General features: G+C 51.6%; 1 protein-coding gene across 1 annotated transcript in view; it reads left to right on the forward strand.

The window, feature by feature from the left end:
* The window catches only part of PLXNA2 (plexin A2), a 211,250-nt gene that overhangs the window by 169,172 nt on the left and 27,648 nt on the right, over window positions 1-14,430 (forward strand). Inside the window, exons 13-14 of the mRNA XM_066361837.1 lie at window positions 7,650-7,801; window positions 13,919-14,036. Coding sequence (XP_066217934.1) covers window positions 7,650-7,801; window positions 13,919-14,036 — 270 coding nt within the window. The remainder of the gene's footprint in view (window positions 1-7,649; window positions 7,802-13,918; window positions 14,037-14,430) is intronic.

Genomic DNA, 14,430 nt, shown 5'->3' on the forward strand with positions numbered 1-14,430 from the left:
GTAAAGCTCTTTGCACAATTCCTGGTTCACAATAAGTATTTAATTAGTGAAGAAATGGTCATCATCATTATCAGAATCTTTAATAACCTGGAGCCGATACCCAGTTTCTGTCTTCTCTCACCGTGTCTATCAGACGGGAGACATGACCGAAGAAAGTGGGCTTTGTGAGTCACCTTCCAAGAAGAGGTCCTCCTCTGACCCCTTAAGCCTGACCCTGTAAGAGCCCCAACTCCACCCCTGCGAAGCTCCCTGAGTCCCAGGAATGGCCCAACCACGCTCCCCAGGCTGCACAGCCCTGGGCCTCCAGCACCTCCCATTCACTCCCTGGTGCAGCCCATGGGAGCTCTCCAGCTGTAATTAATCGGCTGCATCTGCTCTCGCCCTTGGGCGGCTCTGTGGCACAGTTCCCTCTGAACTGTTCAATTAGCGGCTGCAAGAATCAGGGCGCGTGCAGCAGCACGGCGGCTGTTTTCCAGGTCACGGCACCCACGGTGGAAAGCAAACATGACATGGTCTGGCAGGAGTGCAGATTTGGCCGGGGTGCCCTGCCCTGGGCAGGGCTCAGCTGGGCTGTGCTGCAGGCAGGTGGGGTCTGGGTAGGTGGGGAAGTAGCTCTCCAAACCAGAGGTTCCAGAGGCTTTGAGAGGACCCAGCAGGACACAGAACTCTCTGAGTTAGTCACCTACCATCAGCGCATGCCAGCCTCACCCCACCTTCTTCTGGCCTGCTCATCCTGGCCTAAGAAGACCAGATAAAGAAGTTCTTGGCCAGAACTGAGACGAGCCCTGTTTATAACCACTCATTATCAGTGGCTGCTCCTCAGACAGGGTTTAGCTGTTGAACTGAGCCCTCTGTCCTAATGTGTTTTCCACATTTTCCTTCTAAATTCTGCCAATAGACAAACACTTTGTTCTACGGCCAGTTAAAAAGCCAATACTCTTAAGGCAAGGTAATAACAGAACCTAATGTCCCATTAAGATGCAAATAAAGGTTTCTTTAGGGAGGACAGAATAGGGGGGTGAGAGGTGCCTACAATGGCAGAAGGAACCCCAGAGAGGGAAGAAAGAACAGGGGAAAGATACCAAGGGGTTATCCTCCCTCTAGGGTTTGTGCAGGGCCAGCCTGGTTAATGTCTGTGCGGCCAGGGAAGGGAAACCACCTGCACGGGCCCTCACTGCACATTGGGCAGGCCTTTGCTCAGGCCGCGAGCCTACCTGGGGTCACTACACTCTTGGAGGATGCATGGAAATCCAGGGTCCAAAGAAAAGCATCTGAAATGATCAAAGGGTTTAGAAAACAAGATCTTCTGACAGAAGGCTGACAGAATTACAGGAGTGAAGGCCAGGGGTGATATAATTGCCATCTTCAGTATCTGAAAGATGTTTGATGAGGAGGCAGCTGTTAAGTCCTCCGTTCGATGAGGGATCACAGCAGAAATTGGCTTAAATGAAAGTAACGGAGATTGCAGAGGGAGCTTCTTGATGATCCCAACGTTAAGAGACAGCATCACTCCCAAGCAGCACGTGGGCACATCCATGCTTCCAGCCGCCAGGAAAGGATACAGTTTGTTCCAGAATCTGGTTGAGCCTGTGTAACAAAAAGCTGGGAATATTTATCCAGGCAGTGTGCTAAGTATTAGGTTGCTAAGCAGAAGCGAGAGAGCCCCTGTCCCAAGATAGCTATTGACTCATTGAAGAAAAAGCAGTTACGGCCCCATGTGGGCTCCGCTGTCCTGGAGACGATCACAAAGGGCAGTGGAGGTGTAGGAGAGAGTGCTGCTGGACCCGCCCCGGGGAGTCAGAGAATGCCTCTTTGAGGAGTTTCCTGCAGCAAACAAAGCCTTGTAAGAGGGGTAGGCATTTGTCAGTAGACATGCTTCATGCGCATGTCAGATGCCTGTGGTCTTTAAGGTATCTAGTTGTGGGAACTTTTAGCTCTCCCTGGGAGCACAGGTTATAAATAAGGAAGCTGAGCTCAGGAGGTGGGCGGGGGAGAGCACCCAGCAGGAGCCAGCACAGAACTCAGGGGAGACGGTCAGTACCCCCTTCACCCCACTCAGCAGCAGCTGCTGCTTCTGGGACCTTCTCTCCCTGCTCCCTGACTTCTGGCTCTCACTTCTGAGAGCCACAGGGAATTTAAATAGATTACTGGTCCACATTATAATACATGTTAGAAAGCATAGGGCTGAAATTAGTCAATATCTAAAGATCTTACCTGCTGATTTTACAGGTTTTCAGCTTCCTTCTCCCTCTTTCCACGCCCCCCCACACACACACACACTCAGCCCAAACCGTCAAACCATTTGTTTCTCATTCAGAATTACTCTCTTAAAATAATTTATTGAGTTTGTTGTAACGTTCGGTGCCTACCCCCGAATGGCTAATAGCTGAGGGAAAAAGAAGTGAGAATGGAGGGAGGAAAAAGGGTGTAGATCATTTTAGACAGGACTGGTGTCCTCCCAGATTTATTCCAGGAGAAAAGGTGATATATGGCTCAGAATATGCTTCTGTGTAGGGCCCAGAGTCCACCAAAACCAAGCCCCGCCCTCCGCAGCACAGCCACTCCTGCCCAAGCCCAGGCTGCGGCCACCTCCGAGGCTTTCTCCAGTCAACCCGTGAGCATCTAAGTTATGTGTTCCTGGTCCATGTGTCCTCCATCCAGATCAAAAGGAAGCTCCCCATCCTCCCGAAGTTCCCGACAGATACCAACATCCCGTGTTTTCGTGATCTAGGAAGGCACAGGTGCAGGGGCAGCACAAGAAAGGAAATTGCCAATTTCCACGGCCTGCTCTCTAAACCACCGTCACATCAGGGACTTCCCAAGCCTTGTCTTATTTAACCTCCACAACATCCCTGTGAGGCAAGCATCATTATCTGTTTTCTGATAAGGACACCAAGATTGAAGGTCATAGCCCATAAGTGTCAGAGCTGGAATTCAAATCCAAGCCTATCTGATGCCAGGGGCTACTTCCTGCTACTGACACTGCCTGGGCACCAGACGGTCTCTCTTCTCTACCCCAGGGTAGTCAGCCACCCAAGGGCCACCTGAAACTGGAAGGCAAGACATGTGGATCTGGCTACCATCGACCACATCTTTTCCCCAGGCAGTGGGGGCGTCTCTGTAGGAGGGTGCTCTCCCTGTCACTGTGGCCACTACACCTTCCAGATCCACCAGGCAGGCCTTCCTTGGAGTTCTGCAGGCAGGGGCTACGACTCCCCCACCTTATCTTTCTATAGACCCAGACAGAATGGCCTGACGTGGCTCCCAAGAGAACCAAGTTTTGCGAGTTCTACATTGGGTACCTTGTAATCTAATGCTGCTTTTAAGAGATAGCCTTGCTCCAGGCTCAGTCTCCAGGGTGGGTTTGAGACCCTATAGCTACCTGGTCTAAGGCAGTATCTTGAAGGGATCCTGTTTACTCACTCTCCAGAGACTAGATCCTTTCCCATCAAGCCTCCCCTCTTCTCCCCAACCCCTGGTCCTGTGGAGAAATGAGGAAAGCAGGAAGGCTGGGTGTCCACCACCCTGGCCACCACACAGACACCAAGGCCCTTATACTCATTCTCACCTGGAAGCCATCAGGTGGCAGGGGGTTTGTCCTACAGGATACTTTCCTCTGTCCTTTTGTACTCTGAGCACAGACCTCCACCTTGACTCTCTCCAATTTGTAAGCTAGGGGAGAACAATGGCATGTGCAAAGGCCCTGATATTTGAAAGTGCATGTGTTTACAACAATTGCTGGTATCGGGGGGAACATAGAGGACATACAACAGGAGGGCAGATGTGGCTGAAGAAGTCACAAAGATCAGACCCTGAGGGATAAGTGCCTTGACAGTGTTAGAGCCGTGAAGGGTTTTTAAAACAAGCAGCTAGTAACTTAATCAAGTATGTGTCCATGAAGGTCACCCTGGCAGTCTGAGGAAGTCAGATCTAAGGGAGAAACATGGGGTTCCAGCTGTCAGAGTGGGTGACAGTTGGTGGAGCCCTGCTTATTACTGACTCTGGAACACAGAGCAGAGCAGAGTCGAAAGACACCTGGGACCCAGAACTGGTCACGCCTGGTGACCATATTGAATATACATGGTAGGTGAGGGGGAGGAAACAGTTGAGCTCACACGATTCCTGGAACAGTGATCCCGTTAACCTTGAAAGAGAATCTGGGAGAATAATCAGGTTAGAGGTAGACGGGGGCGAAATTAAGAGTTCATTTTTAGACAGGGTGAAATTTGAGATGCCTGAGGGACATACATGTGAAAGTGGAGATGTCCAGTAGCAATTGGATATATGAATATGGAGCTCAAGAGAGAGGTCTGAACCCACAAGATGGATTTGGAAGTCATCAGTAATAGAGGCATTGGGAATTCTCTTGCAGATCAAATGCTCACCACCTCATCTATGTTTTGGAAATCCAGATTTTTACACATCAGTTTTGTTTTAAGCAAGGTAGACATAAGCCCCAGGCTGTGATGGCTGCTGAATGTCTTGACCCCCAAACTCCTCCGCCATCTATGCCAGGGGCTGGCAGCATAGCACAAAGTATGTGCCATGTGGGAAAGAAGGCCCACGTGGACCCAGCATTTCCCTGGTCAGCTGGTAGCTGGGTCAGAAGAGAATCAGGCTAGTGTCTCTACACCCCAAACTACCTACCTCTTTGACCCGTGTCTTCTTTTTTTTTTTTTTTTTTTTTTTTTTTTTTTGTATTTTTCTGAAGTTGGAAACGGGGAGGCAGTCAAACAGACTCCCGCATGCGCCCGACCGGGATCCACCCGGCACACCCACCAGAGGGCGATGCTCTACCCATCTGGGGCATTGCTCTGTTGCAACCAGGGCCATTCTAGCACCTGAGGCAGAGGCCATAGAGCTATCCTCAGTGCCTGGGCCAACTTTGCTCCAATGGAGCCTCGACTGCGGGAGGGGAAGATAGAGACAGAGAGGAAGGAGAGGGGGAGGGGTGGAGAAGCAGATGGGCACTTCTCCTGTGTGCCCTGGACAGGAATTGAACCCGGGACTCCTGCACGCCAGGCCGACGCTCTACCACTGAGCCAACTGGCCAGGGCTGACCCGTGTCTTCATGCCAAGATCGTAACACTTGCTAATAATTTTCTCTACACAGTATAAGTTGGCTTATGCTTCTGAGCAGCTCAGTGCCCCAACCATGTCTCTGACCCTGACCCTGACCCTGACCCTTAAACGTGGGAAGGGCACACAACAATGACTTTACCAGCAGAAGGAAGCTGCCCCGTGGAACCTGCCAACACAACTGCCTATTCACAATACAATCCCTACATGCTACCTGTGAGACAGAAATATTTGTAGGCTTTCCAGAAAGATTTCATTTCACAGTATTTCTGAAAGGTTGTAATTAACTGCGGTGAGTGAAAGAATGTATTTTTAAAAATAAAAAGTGGGGGAAGGAGAGTGAACCAATCACCAGTTTTGTCAGTTCCCTTTGGTAGGTGGGTTCCTCCCATCCAGGTGGCTGGGGGAGAGAGGAGAAGGGCCAGCTGAGCTCATTCCAAGTGGATCAAAGGAGAACATGGTGCTCAAGTTGGCTTAAAGCAGCTTCTTCCCCACAGATGCCATCCTGAAGGGGCGTGGAAGCAGCCCTCTCCTGTCCCTCGTTCACAGGGGTCCATCCCATAGAGTCCAGGAGGCTCGGGCACCAGAGAAAACTGTGCCAGGGAGAGTGGAAGAGCCAAGACCGAGCACTGGTTATTCTTAGAATCTCCAGGGACAGAAAGCTTCAGTTCCTCAGGCCAGCTCTCTTCCCTCCAGACTGTCCCGCCTTCCCCACACTCACGCCAACACTCAGAGACGCCTGCGGGCCCCTCCACTCTCCCTCTGTTGATTCATTTCACAATCTTGTTGACTTTTATTCATAAGGTGGGATGTTTTATTCCCAGGAAAGGGAGTCAGAGCCACAGACAAGGTGTCCTGGGTGAGACGAGTCCCCAGATGAGAGCGTGCAGGGCCTGGGCCGACAAGGAAGGGAGGATGCTGCCCCGTGTCAGGCCTGCAGGAGAGGGTGGAGTCAGGAGGCCTGAGCTCCAGTCCAGGCTGTGCAGCCAGACGACTGAGAGCCCAGCAGTCGGCCAGGCACTGAGGGAGGAGGCCTGTCCTGGTCCGGTCCTCATCCCCACCATCCTCTCCTCTCTGTCCACGATAACCTGAGGATTCGTGGCTGAGTTGGTGGTAGAACTCATGGTGCCTATATCACAGGAAGAAAGCAGGGCCCCTTTAAGGGAGGTGGTGGTAGAACTCATGGTGCCCATATCACAGGAAGAAAGCAGGGCCCCTTTAAGGGAGGTGGGAGGTGGGAGTTTCCAGAGTCTTCAACAGCATTCTCACCTGTACTTACCTAGCATCTGTGCCCTGTGGTGTACTGACTCCTCTGCCCACTGGACACCCCACCAGCACATAAGGGGTTAAGAGGAATCTCCCCAGAGGGGCCGAAGGACAGAAAGGACAGAGGCTGCAGCTCTGCCCAGAGGCCCCATCTGGGAGAGTCTGTTGACCTCTTGGCCTTGACCCCCCCCTCCCTCCCTCCCTGTCTTGCTTTCTCATGGTAGTGGAAAGAGCTCTGACTGTCTTACAACTGTGTGAGTAGGTTATACAAGCATCTTAGACTAAGACCCAAGTCCTCTTCCAGTTCTGAAATTCTGTGTTCCTGCTTTGCCGTGAGTTCTAATCCAATTTTTTTTCTGCTCCTGATAACTATGGACCACAGAGTGTAAACTTATTCCCTGGGATCTGTTGGATCTCAAAGAACTGCATTTTTTTCTGGGCGTGATCTCTTCCCAGACAGAAGTTTACACCTTGGGAGAACCTGACTTTGGGTCAGAGCAAAATGAGACAGTCTTCATTTGGTGACTGAATTAGGAAATGCATAAATAAATGATCTTTGTTAACAGGAAGCCAGCAAAATTGGGAAAATCCTACAGTTATTTCTTTTTGATCCTAGCACGCATCGTGAGATTTTTTTCCCAAACAATGTCAAACACACTTTCTGTCTTTGATCATCCCCTTGCAGGAACCTGATTTCAGGCTCCTCTGGGCTCCCCCAGCTCTCTGTCCAAATCCACTTTGCCACTGAGTACCTGGCATCAGCATTATCTGTGGTCTCCTTCATCTCCTCTTGCCCATCAGTTCCTTGAGGACAAACTTCCTGTATGTTCATCCTGTCTCCCCTACAGGGCCTAGCACACAGGAGTGTCAGTGACAGCACCTCCCAATTACACGGCCCTCTCGGTTTACAGAATGTTCCCACAGCCCCGGCAAGGCGGGTCAAGATGACTATCCCGTTTCACACCTAAGAACAGAGGTCCAGGGAAATTAGGTGACTTGATCACAATCAGGCAACTAGTGAATTAGAGACACGTCTCAAACAGTGATTTTCTTCCTTGAGTCTCTTTCTAATATATGGAGAATGAATGAGTTAATGACCTAAAGACCCAAGAGAGTAGCATAAAACAAAGTGGTGCCAGGATCCCAGACAAGCTAAAAAAAAAAAAAACACATGGAGAAAACACTCTCTGTTCTCCCAGATTCCAAATGTTCATCAAAGTCCCTCAAACTCACCAGGGAGGGAAGGAGGCTGCTGCCTCTGCTTCTGTGGCCCCAGGTTTGCCTACTCCATTTTCCTCCCGCAGATTCTGACAGTGTCTGGACCGCCTGAAGGAGGGACCCGAGTGACCATCCATGGCGTGAACCTGGGCCTGGACTTCTCCGAGATCGCCCACCACGTGCACGTGGCTGGGGTGCCCTGCACACCCCTGCCCGGGGATTACATCATCGCTGAGCAGTGAGTCCAGTCTGCTCTGGCCCCCCTTTCCCCGGGGGAGCTTCTGGGGGGGGGGCTGGAGCTCCCTCCTTTCTCTGGGGCTTTTCCAAGAGTCCTCTCTCATCTCCCTTCTCCCATGGACCCTGCCCCCAGACATCTACCCCGACCTCCCCTCTCAGAAGGTCATATTCTGTTCTGTCCCCTGCTCCCTGACTCCTCTGGCCTCAGGGATCCCTGTGCAATGCTGGCCCTCAGTAGGTTTCCACCTGCCCACTGGCAGGACTGAGTCAGTTTCCCAACTGGCCCAGGCTCCTCCTCTTCTTCCCTGGCCCCTCCCTGGCCAGACCCCATTGGAATGCATCCTGCAAGGTGGGCTGTGGACAACGATTTGTTTGGCTCATGGGGCTCTGACAGCAGCTTAATCCCAGCAGGGCCTCCGCCGGAGCAAATTCATTTATTTCACTAAGGGAAGTGTCAGCTGGAAATTAGAAAATAGGCATGTAGCAACGGACAGGAGAACGGGGCTCCAGAAGTGACATATGTTCCAATTTGGGGTGTTCGTTTGGCGGTGGTGGCCACTGTGGAGCTGGTGGGCAGGAGGTGGGCACGAAGCTGGGGCTGAAGGGTAGGAGGAGGGGTGCCTTCCCTTTGAAGGAGAAAGGGAGGGGACCAGGCAGATCGCTCTGCAGGATCGGTCAGGTCACCCTGGTTCCACAGAAGACACCGCTCTTCAAGGAGTTCTAGAGCTGGACCAGAAGCATAGTTTGAGGGTGGGGCTCCTCTCCCTAAGCTTCCTCTCCCTACAGCCCCAGATCCGCCCTCTGACTCCCCAGAGCCGGCCTCCAGTAGCAACCATAAAAATGGCATTAGCAACCCTAAAATGCCATCACTTTCTTTTATCAGTACTTGCCCTGCTTCATCCATTATCTCATTTTTAATTGGGTAGGACTCTGAGAGGTACATATTGTTATCGTCACTTTATAAAGCCAGAGAGAAGTAGAATGGCTTTACCGGTTCACTCAGAGCATGAGTGGTCAAGGCAGTTAGAACTTGAGTCTCCTGACTAGTCCAGGCCTCTTCTCTTCCTTAGCAGCAATGGGGAAAGACTCCTGGGTAAGAGTGGCCTGGAAATCTCATGACTCATCAGAACGTGGTTTCCAGGGTCAGGAGCCATGATTCCCGTGTGGCCCGGAGCTGGGTCAGAGCCAGGACAGTGAATTCCCAGACTTTGAGGCTGGGTGAGACCCTGGCCAGCACCACAGGGGAGAAGAAGGAGCCAGGTTGACCTTCAGACCTTCAGACCCTTCATATCTGACCCTTCGCTGACATTATCCCTGCAAAGGAGTGCGTGTCAGAGGGAAGGCTGGCAGGGTCTGCAGGAAGGAGGGGAGGGAGGGGAGAGGGGACACGCCACAAGTAGCACCGCTGAGCCAGAAGAGGAGGTGAAAGCTCTCTGGACAGGAGCCAGGACAGCCTGGAGAGGGCCTCACAGTCCAGAGGCCAGCGCCCCGCCCGACTGGGCTAGACACTTGGTCTCCCTGACCCAAATCCACCCTGGCTCCCAGGACTTGCCTTGTGGCTCTGGACAGAGGCTAAGTCTCCAACTTGGTGAGCTGCCTCAGCTCCAAAGAGAAGGATTTGGGGTGAGTGAGGGGTAAGGCTGTGCGCTGAGAAGAGCGAACTCTTGAGCAGCTGGATGTGGACATGCCCTGGGGTCCGGGGTTCCCAGCTGTTCTGAGTCCTGGCTCCTCTTCTGACCAGCCCTGAGGCCCTAGCAAACGGTTTGGTCTCTCCGACTTTCATCGGCCTAATGGAAATCATGATTCTGCTGCATGAGTTTTGAGGAAAATTCAATAAGATGAGAAAACGGAGATTGTAACATACCATACAAATGTACGGGAATAGAGTTTTATCTGTGAAATCAAATTCTCCACGCTGGCCCGGGGGCACAGGGAGGAAGTGCTGAGAGATCCTAGAGGTGAGGCTATGAACGGAGCCTGGGGAGGGGGATGGCCACCGCTGAGAGAACCTGGAGGTGAGGCTATGAACGGAGCCTGGGGAGGGGGATGGCCACCGCGGGTCCCTGCCAGGGCTGGTAGTCACCCTGGAAAACCATCACCACCACCGTCTTCGGGCACAGGGCAGGCCGGAGGCAACAAGAACACTCGGCACCTCGGCCGCTGCAGCCCCGGTTTCCAGCCGTGCCAGGCTCATTACCGCTCTCGAGGTTTCAGAGTTTGTTAACATCATTAAAGCCTCCATCCCAGGCAGGAAGCAGCAGGCACAATCGTTACAGATGTCTGCGAGAGATGGATTTGGCTGAACGGGCGTGGTGCAGAGTCCCGGGCACGGGCAGGAGGAGTGGGCACAGTAATGACTCACCATATGCTTGTGACTGCCATCTATCACTCAGCAATTAGGTTAATGTTGGCTAAAGGGCCCCGCTTAGTCCTGCAGTCAGCGCCCCACAGGACTGAGGAGGGCCGGATGATTCCATCTCAGGATGTTTTCTGGGCAGCGGGACACAGGTGGAGGCTGCAGCTCAGCCTGTCCTGGGGCAGGTGTGCTGGTCCTCAGACCACCTCGCTCTTACCTGCTGTAGCTGTGAACTCAGCCACAGCTGGATGGATCTTAAACGTGTGTGTCTCCTATCCCAGGTGCACCCTTGTGTGGTAGAAGGTACCATCTATGCCAGTTTAAGGGAGATTGTCAGGTGTGGGGGTGAGGGCACTGGCTGGGTGCCAGGAGTTTAGCTATTGATGAGGTAGGTGACTTTGGACAAATGACTTTGTTCCCTGATCCTCAATGTCTCATCTGGAAAATGGGAATATAGAAATAGACCATCTCTACAGCCATGTGTATGGTCCTTAAGATGTCAAAAGGAGTCAAGCGTATGCCCCATGGGACCTGTCTCTCCATCCATTAGAAAGCTTATTGGTGGCACTAATGTGTCTGCAGACGTCCACTGTCAACCAGGAGTCAAGCCTGTCCAACAGTTATTTAGCCCAACTCCTCACTTTATAAGGAGAAAACACCTCCAGCTGTTATCTCCTCATAATACATAGGGAGCCTAGAGCCAGCAGGGACACGGGGAGGAGGCAGGGAAGGTAGGAGGCCTCCAGAAATCAAACCATACGAGCACTGCCGACCTGTGAGGCCTGAAGGAGGAAGTGGTGTGCACACTGCTGCCTGTGGTCATCTATGACCAGGAAGGTAGGGGACATAGGTGCTTAGCTCTCAGAGCCTTAGGAACCCAGCCCGGTCTCCCTGCCCACCACCCCTCCTTCCACAACAACCTCAACTCCACCCCAGCACTGCTGCCATGTTTACTCTGTCCCCTTCCCAAAAGACACACAGATCACTCCATTCATTCTGGAGGCAGCAGAGTGGAGTGGTCAAAGGCATGAGCTTGGGAGTCGGGCTGATTTGAATCATGGCTCTGCGGCTTACCAGAACCGAGACTGTAATGAGTCACTCAGCACCCCTGAGCCTTACTTCCATTATCTGTAAAATAGAGATCATAAGACCATCCCTGTAGGAGAGCCTGAGGATGTCACAAGATCCTGTCTTGTCCAGTGCTGGCCACAATCACAGCTCAGTGAATCGTAGCTTTTATTGTCACTAAGCTCTGGAAAACCCTTTCCACTCCCTATAGCCGTCCTTCCTTTTTCCTTTAAATGCTTACATCCCAGAGCTCAGAGAACAAACACCTACCACAGATCCACTCAAGGATGCAAGCCCTGGGTCCCAGAAATAAAAAGACAAAGCGTTAGAGGGCATTCGAGGCCTTCTACAACTCTGCCTGATTCCTGAGGACTGTCGCCCAGTTCTTAGACCTACCAACCCAGACCCCTTTTCACAGCCCACAGCCTCTCTTCCCACTCACTTGAAGTAGAACCTCAATCCACAGGTGGGGAGAGGGTCAGCTGCAGGGCCAAGGAAGGGAACCCATGGTCGAGCTCTGGGTCCTTGCTGCAGCCCTGCAGCCCAGCAGCCCCTGGTCCCCTGCCCCACCCCCTTCCAGGTGGGACATTCAGAGCCAACTGCAGCCACTCAGCCTTGGACACCTGGGTAGTTAGTGCCCATCTGCCATTCATTCCCCTTCTCCCAGGTGCTTGACATGTAAGGCTTATCTTTTGGGCCATGAACCCTGAACAAAGAGTTATTCTAGAAAAGAAAGTTTGATGCCAAGAGACCCCAGCCCATTGGTTAACTCCCTATAGGTACAGTTGACTGGCCATTCTAGGCTTTCTCTTCTCCTAGACAGGCCCTGGGGTGGCCCAAGGAGGAGCAGATATGCCCATGACCTTCTCATGTTCTCACAGTTCCTTTTTCCATGATTTCAAGCCTGCCATAATTTCTTCTGTTTCTTCTCAAGAATCACTTCAGCACAGATGGTCCAAGGGGGGTGAGTGAGGGACAAGAAAGCCCCGATTCGAAGAGAGGGAAGGAGCTATCTGCCCCCTCCTCATCTTTGCCTCCTCTGGAGCTCCTTGAGAGCACAGGGCATGGTTTACAGGATGTCCGGGACCCCAAACAGCAGCAGGCACTAGAGCCCAGGAGACAGGGTAAGAGAGTTGGTAGCAATACTGAGATAACCACACATGGTACCATATATTAGGCTTCTCAAATGCTCTGCTAATGAGGTTTAAGGAGATGGGTACGTGTAAAATACTAATTGCTCATTGCTATCATCTTTATTCTGGATTCATAATTAATTTATTCATTCTTAGAGAGAGGGATGGGAGAATATCCTTCCCTATGCATTCAGTACTCTTGTTGAATCTTATATGCTAAACATAATAAGACAGTTATTGCATGTTAAGTAAATATTCACCAGGAGTGAAAGTTCTTATTTGGGATTAACTGTTATGAAAGAGATAGAGATCAGTGGCATGCCGTGTGTGCGAGCATGCAGTGTATTTGTTTAATGCAAGTTTTATTACATCGGAATGAAATCTCTGTTTAGTTACCTTCCTTCCTAGAGAAGCTGTTGAGATAAGCATCGCTCGGTTAAACATGGATCTTCCCCACCGCGCCTGGATAATGCTGGGGATTAGTGCAGGGGGGTGTGTTTTGCTGACTCCCCGCTGAGCAAACCTTACGGGTGCCAGGCTGCTCTGAGCTCTTAGGTGGTGTTGGGAGGAAAGAAAAAGCTTTGTCTCTGTTCCTGGATGCCTTTCTGCTGAGCTTGGTGGGGCCCTTCCCCATGCACCCCACATCTACAATTCCAGGAAAGAGGTCCCCCCAAGGACCCGATTTCTCAGTCTCTCCAGCTGCCCACCCTGTCTTGCCTGTGGCTGTGGCCAAGGCAACCAGTCTCTAAATGTGGTTGTTGTAACTTATCTCAGGCACCAGGGAAGTCATCACTGGGGGTATTGATTTGCACTTCATGAGAGAATGCTGCACTCCCTCTTCTCTCCAGCTCCCCTGTTAATATGAGGCACGACTTCCAACCCCAGGGCTGGGTCGCTGTCTCGCCCACCTGCTTAGTGTGCTCAGCCATTGATTAAGTGGGAGTCCAGTGCCCACTGCCGTCCTAATGAACTCATCCGCCTCCCAGCCCTGCGCCTGCTGCACACGACCCCACTGCTCCCACTGTGCTCCGAACTCCTGGTTTGGACTCTCACTATCTCACCAGATTATCTATTCTCTTTTGAAAACTCACTGCAGGAAGCAACCACAATTGAATCAGTTTGGCAAATAAGCCCTCACTCCCTCTTTTCGGGAGAGTTGCAGTATTGGCTGGTCACATAAGAAAGAACACTAAGTTGCTGCCCCTAGATCTCTCTGCTGGCCATTAGGTTAATTCCACACATATTGAGTAGCCACCAGTAATGGGCACTGCACTAGGCACTGGGTACTTCAGGCTTGTTCAGAGAATTAGGCAGTATAGCATTTTGGAGGCACACAGGGCTTTAAAGATGATCTCATCCAAACCTCTTACTGTACAGATGAGAGCCCAGAGAGGGAAAGCTCTCTACCCAAGGTCTCACAGCTGGATGGGTGAGCAAGCTGAGGGTTGGTTTAGCACTATTGCAAGACTGTAATGAGTCATTCACTGTGACAGTGAGCAAGTAGGGGCAGAGATGCCAGCTCTTGCCAAACCTCTCATGGGAAGATGTACTCTCTCCTCAGGATTGTCTGTGAGATGGGCCACGCCATTGTGGGAACCACCTCTGGGCCCGTGCGCCTGTGCATTGGCGAGTGTAAGCCAGAGTTCATGACCAAGTCTCATCAACAGTACACCTTTGTGGTGAGTATGGGCTCCCAGCATGGGCACACTTCCTTCTAGAATTCTCCACACACCTCCTCCCAACCCAGGCACCTCCAGAAGACCAGAAAAGAGAACTGCCAGCCTCACATTGCAACCCTGCTTTTCTGAGTGGGGTGGGTTTGTGACTAGCAATGCTGTGAAGACTTGGGAGTCCCCCAGAGCCAAAGGTCAGAGTTCTAAATAAGGCAAAATTAGGCCTTTTTTAGAATTCTGATCTTAGCACCTCTCAGGGTTGGGAGGGGCTGCCCTTTGTCCCTGCCAATGTGATATCTTTGTCCAATTCCAGCCTAATGAGGACAGAGTGCCTGAGGGACCTAATTAAAAAGGTCTATATTTATCAGCAAGCTTTGTTTTCTGCCAAGGATACTGTAAG

The sequence above is a fragment of the Saccopteryx leptura genome, chromosome 2, assembly GCF_036850995.1.
Source record: "Saccopteryx leptura isolate mSacLep1 chromosome 2, mSacLep1_pri_phased_curated, whole genome shotgun sequence".
Taxonomy (NCBI): domain Eukaryota; kingdom Metazoa; phylum Chordata; class Mammalia; order Chiroptera; family Emballonuridae; genus Saccopteryx; species Saccopteryx leptura.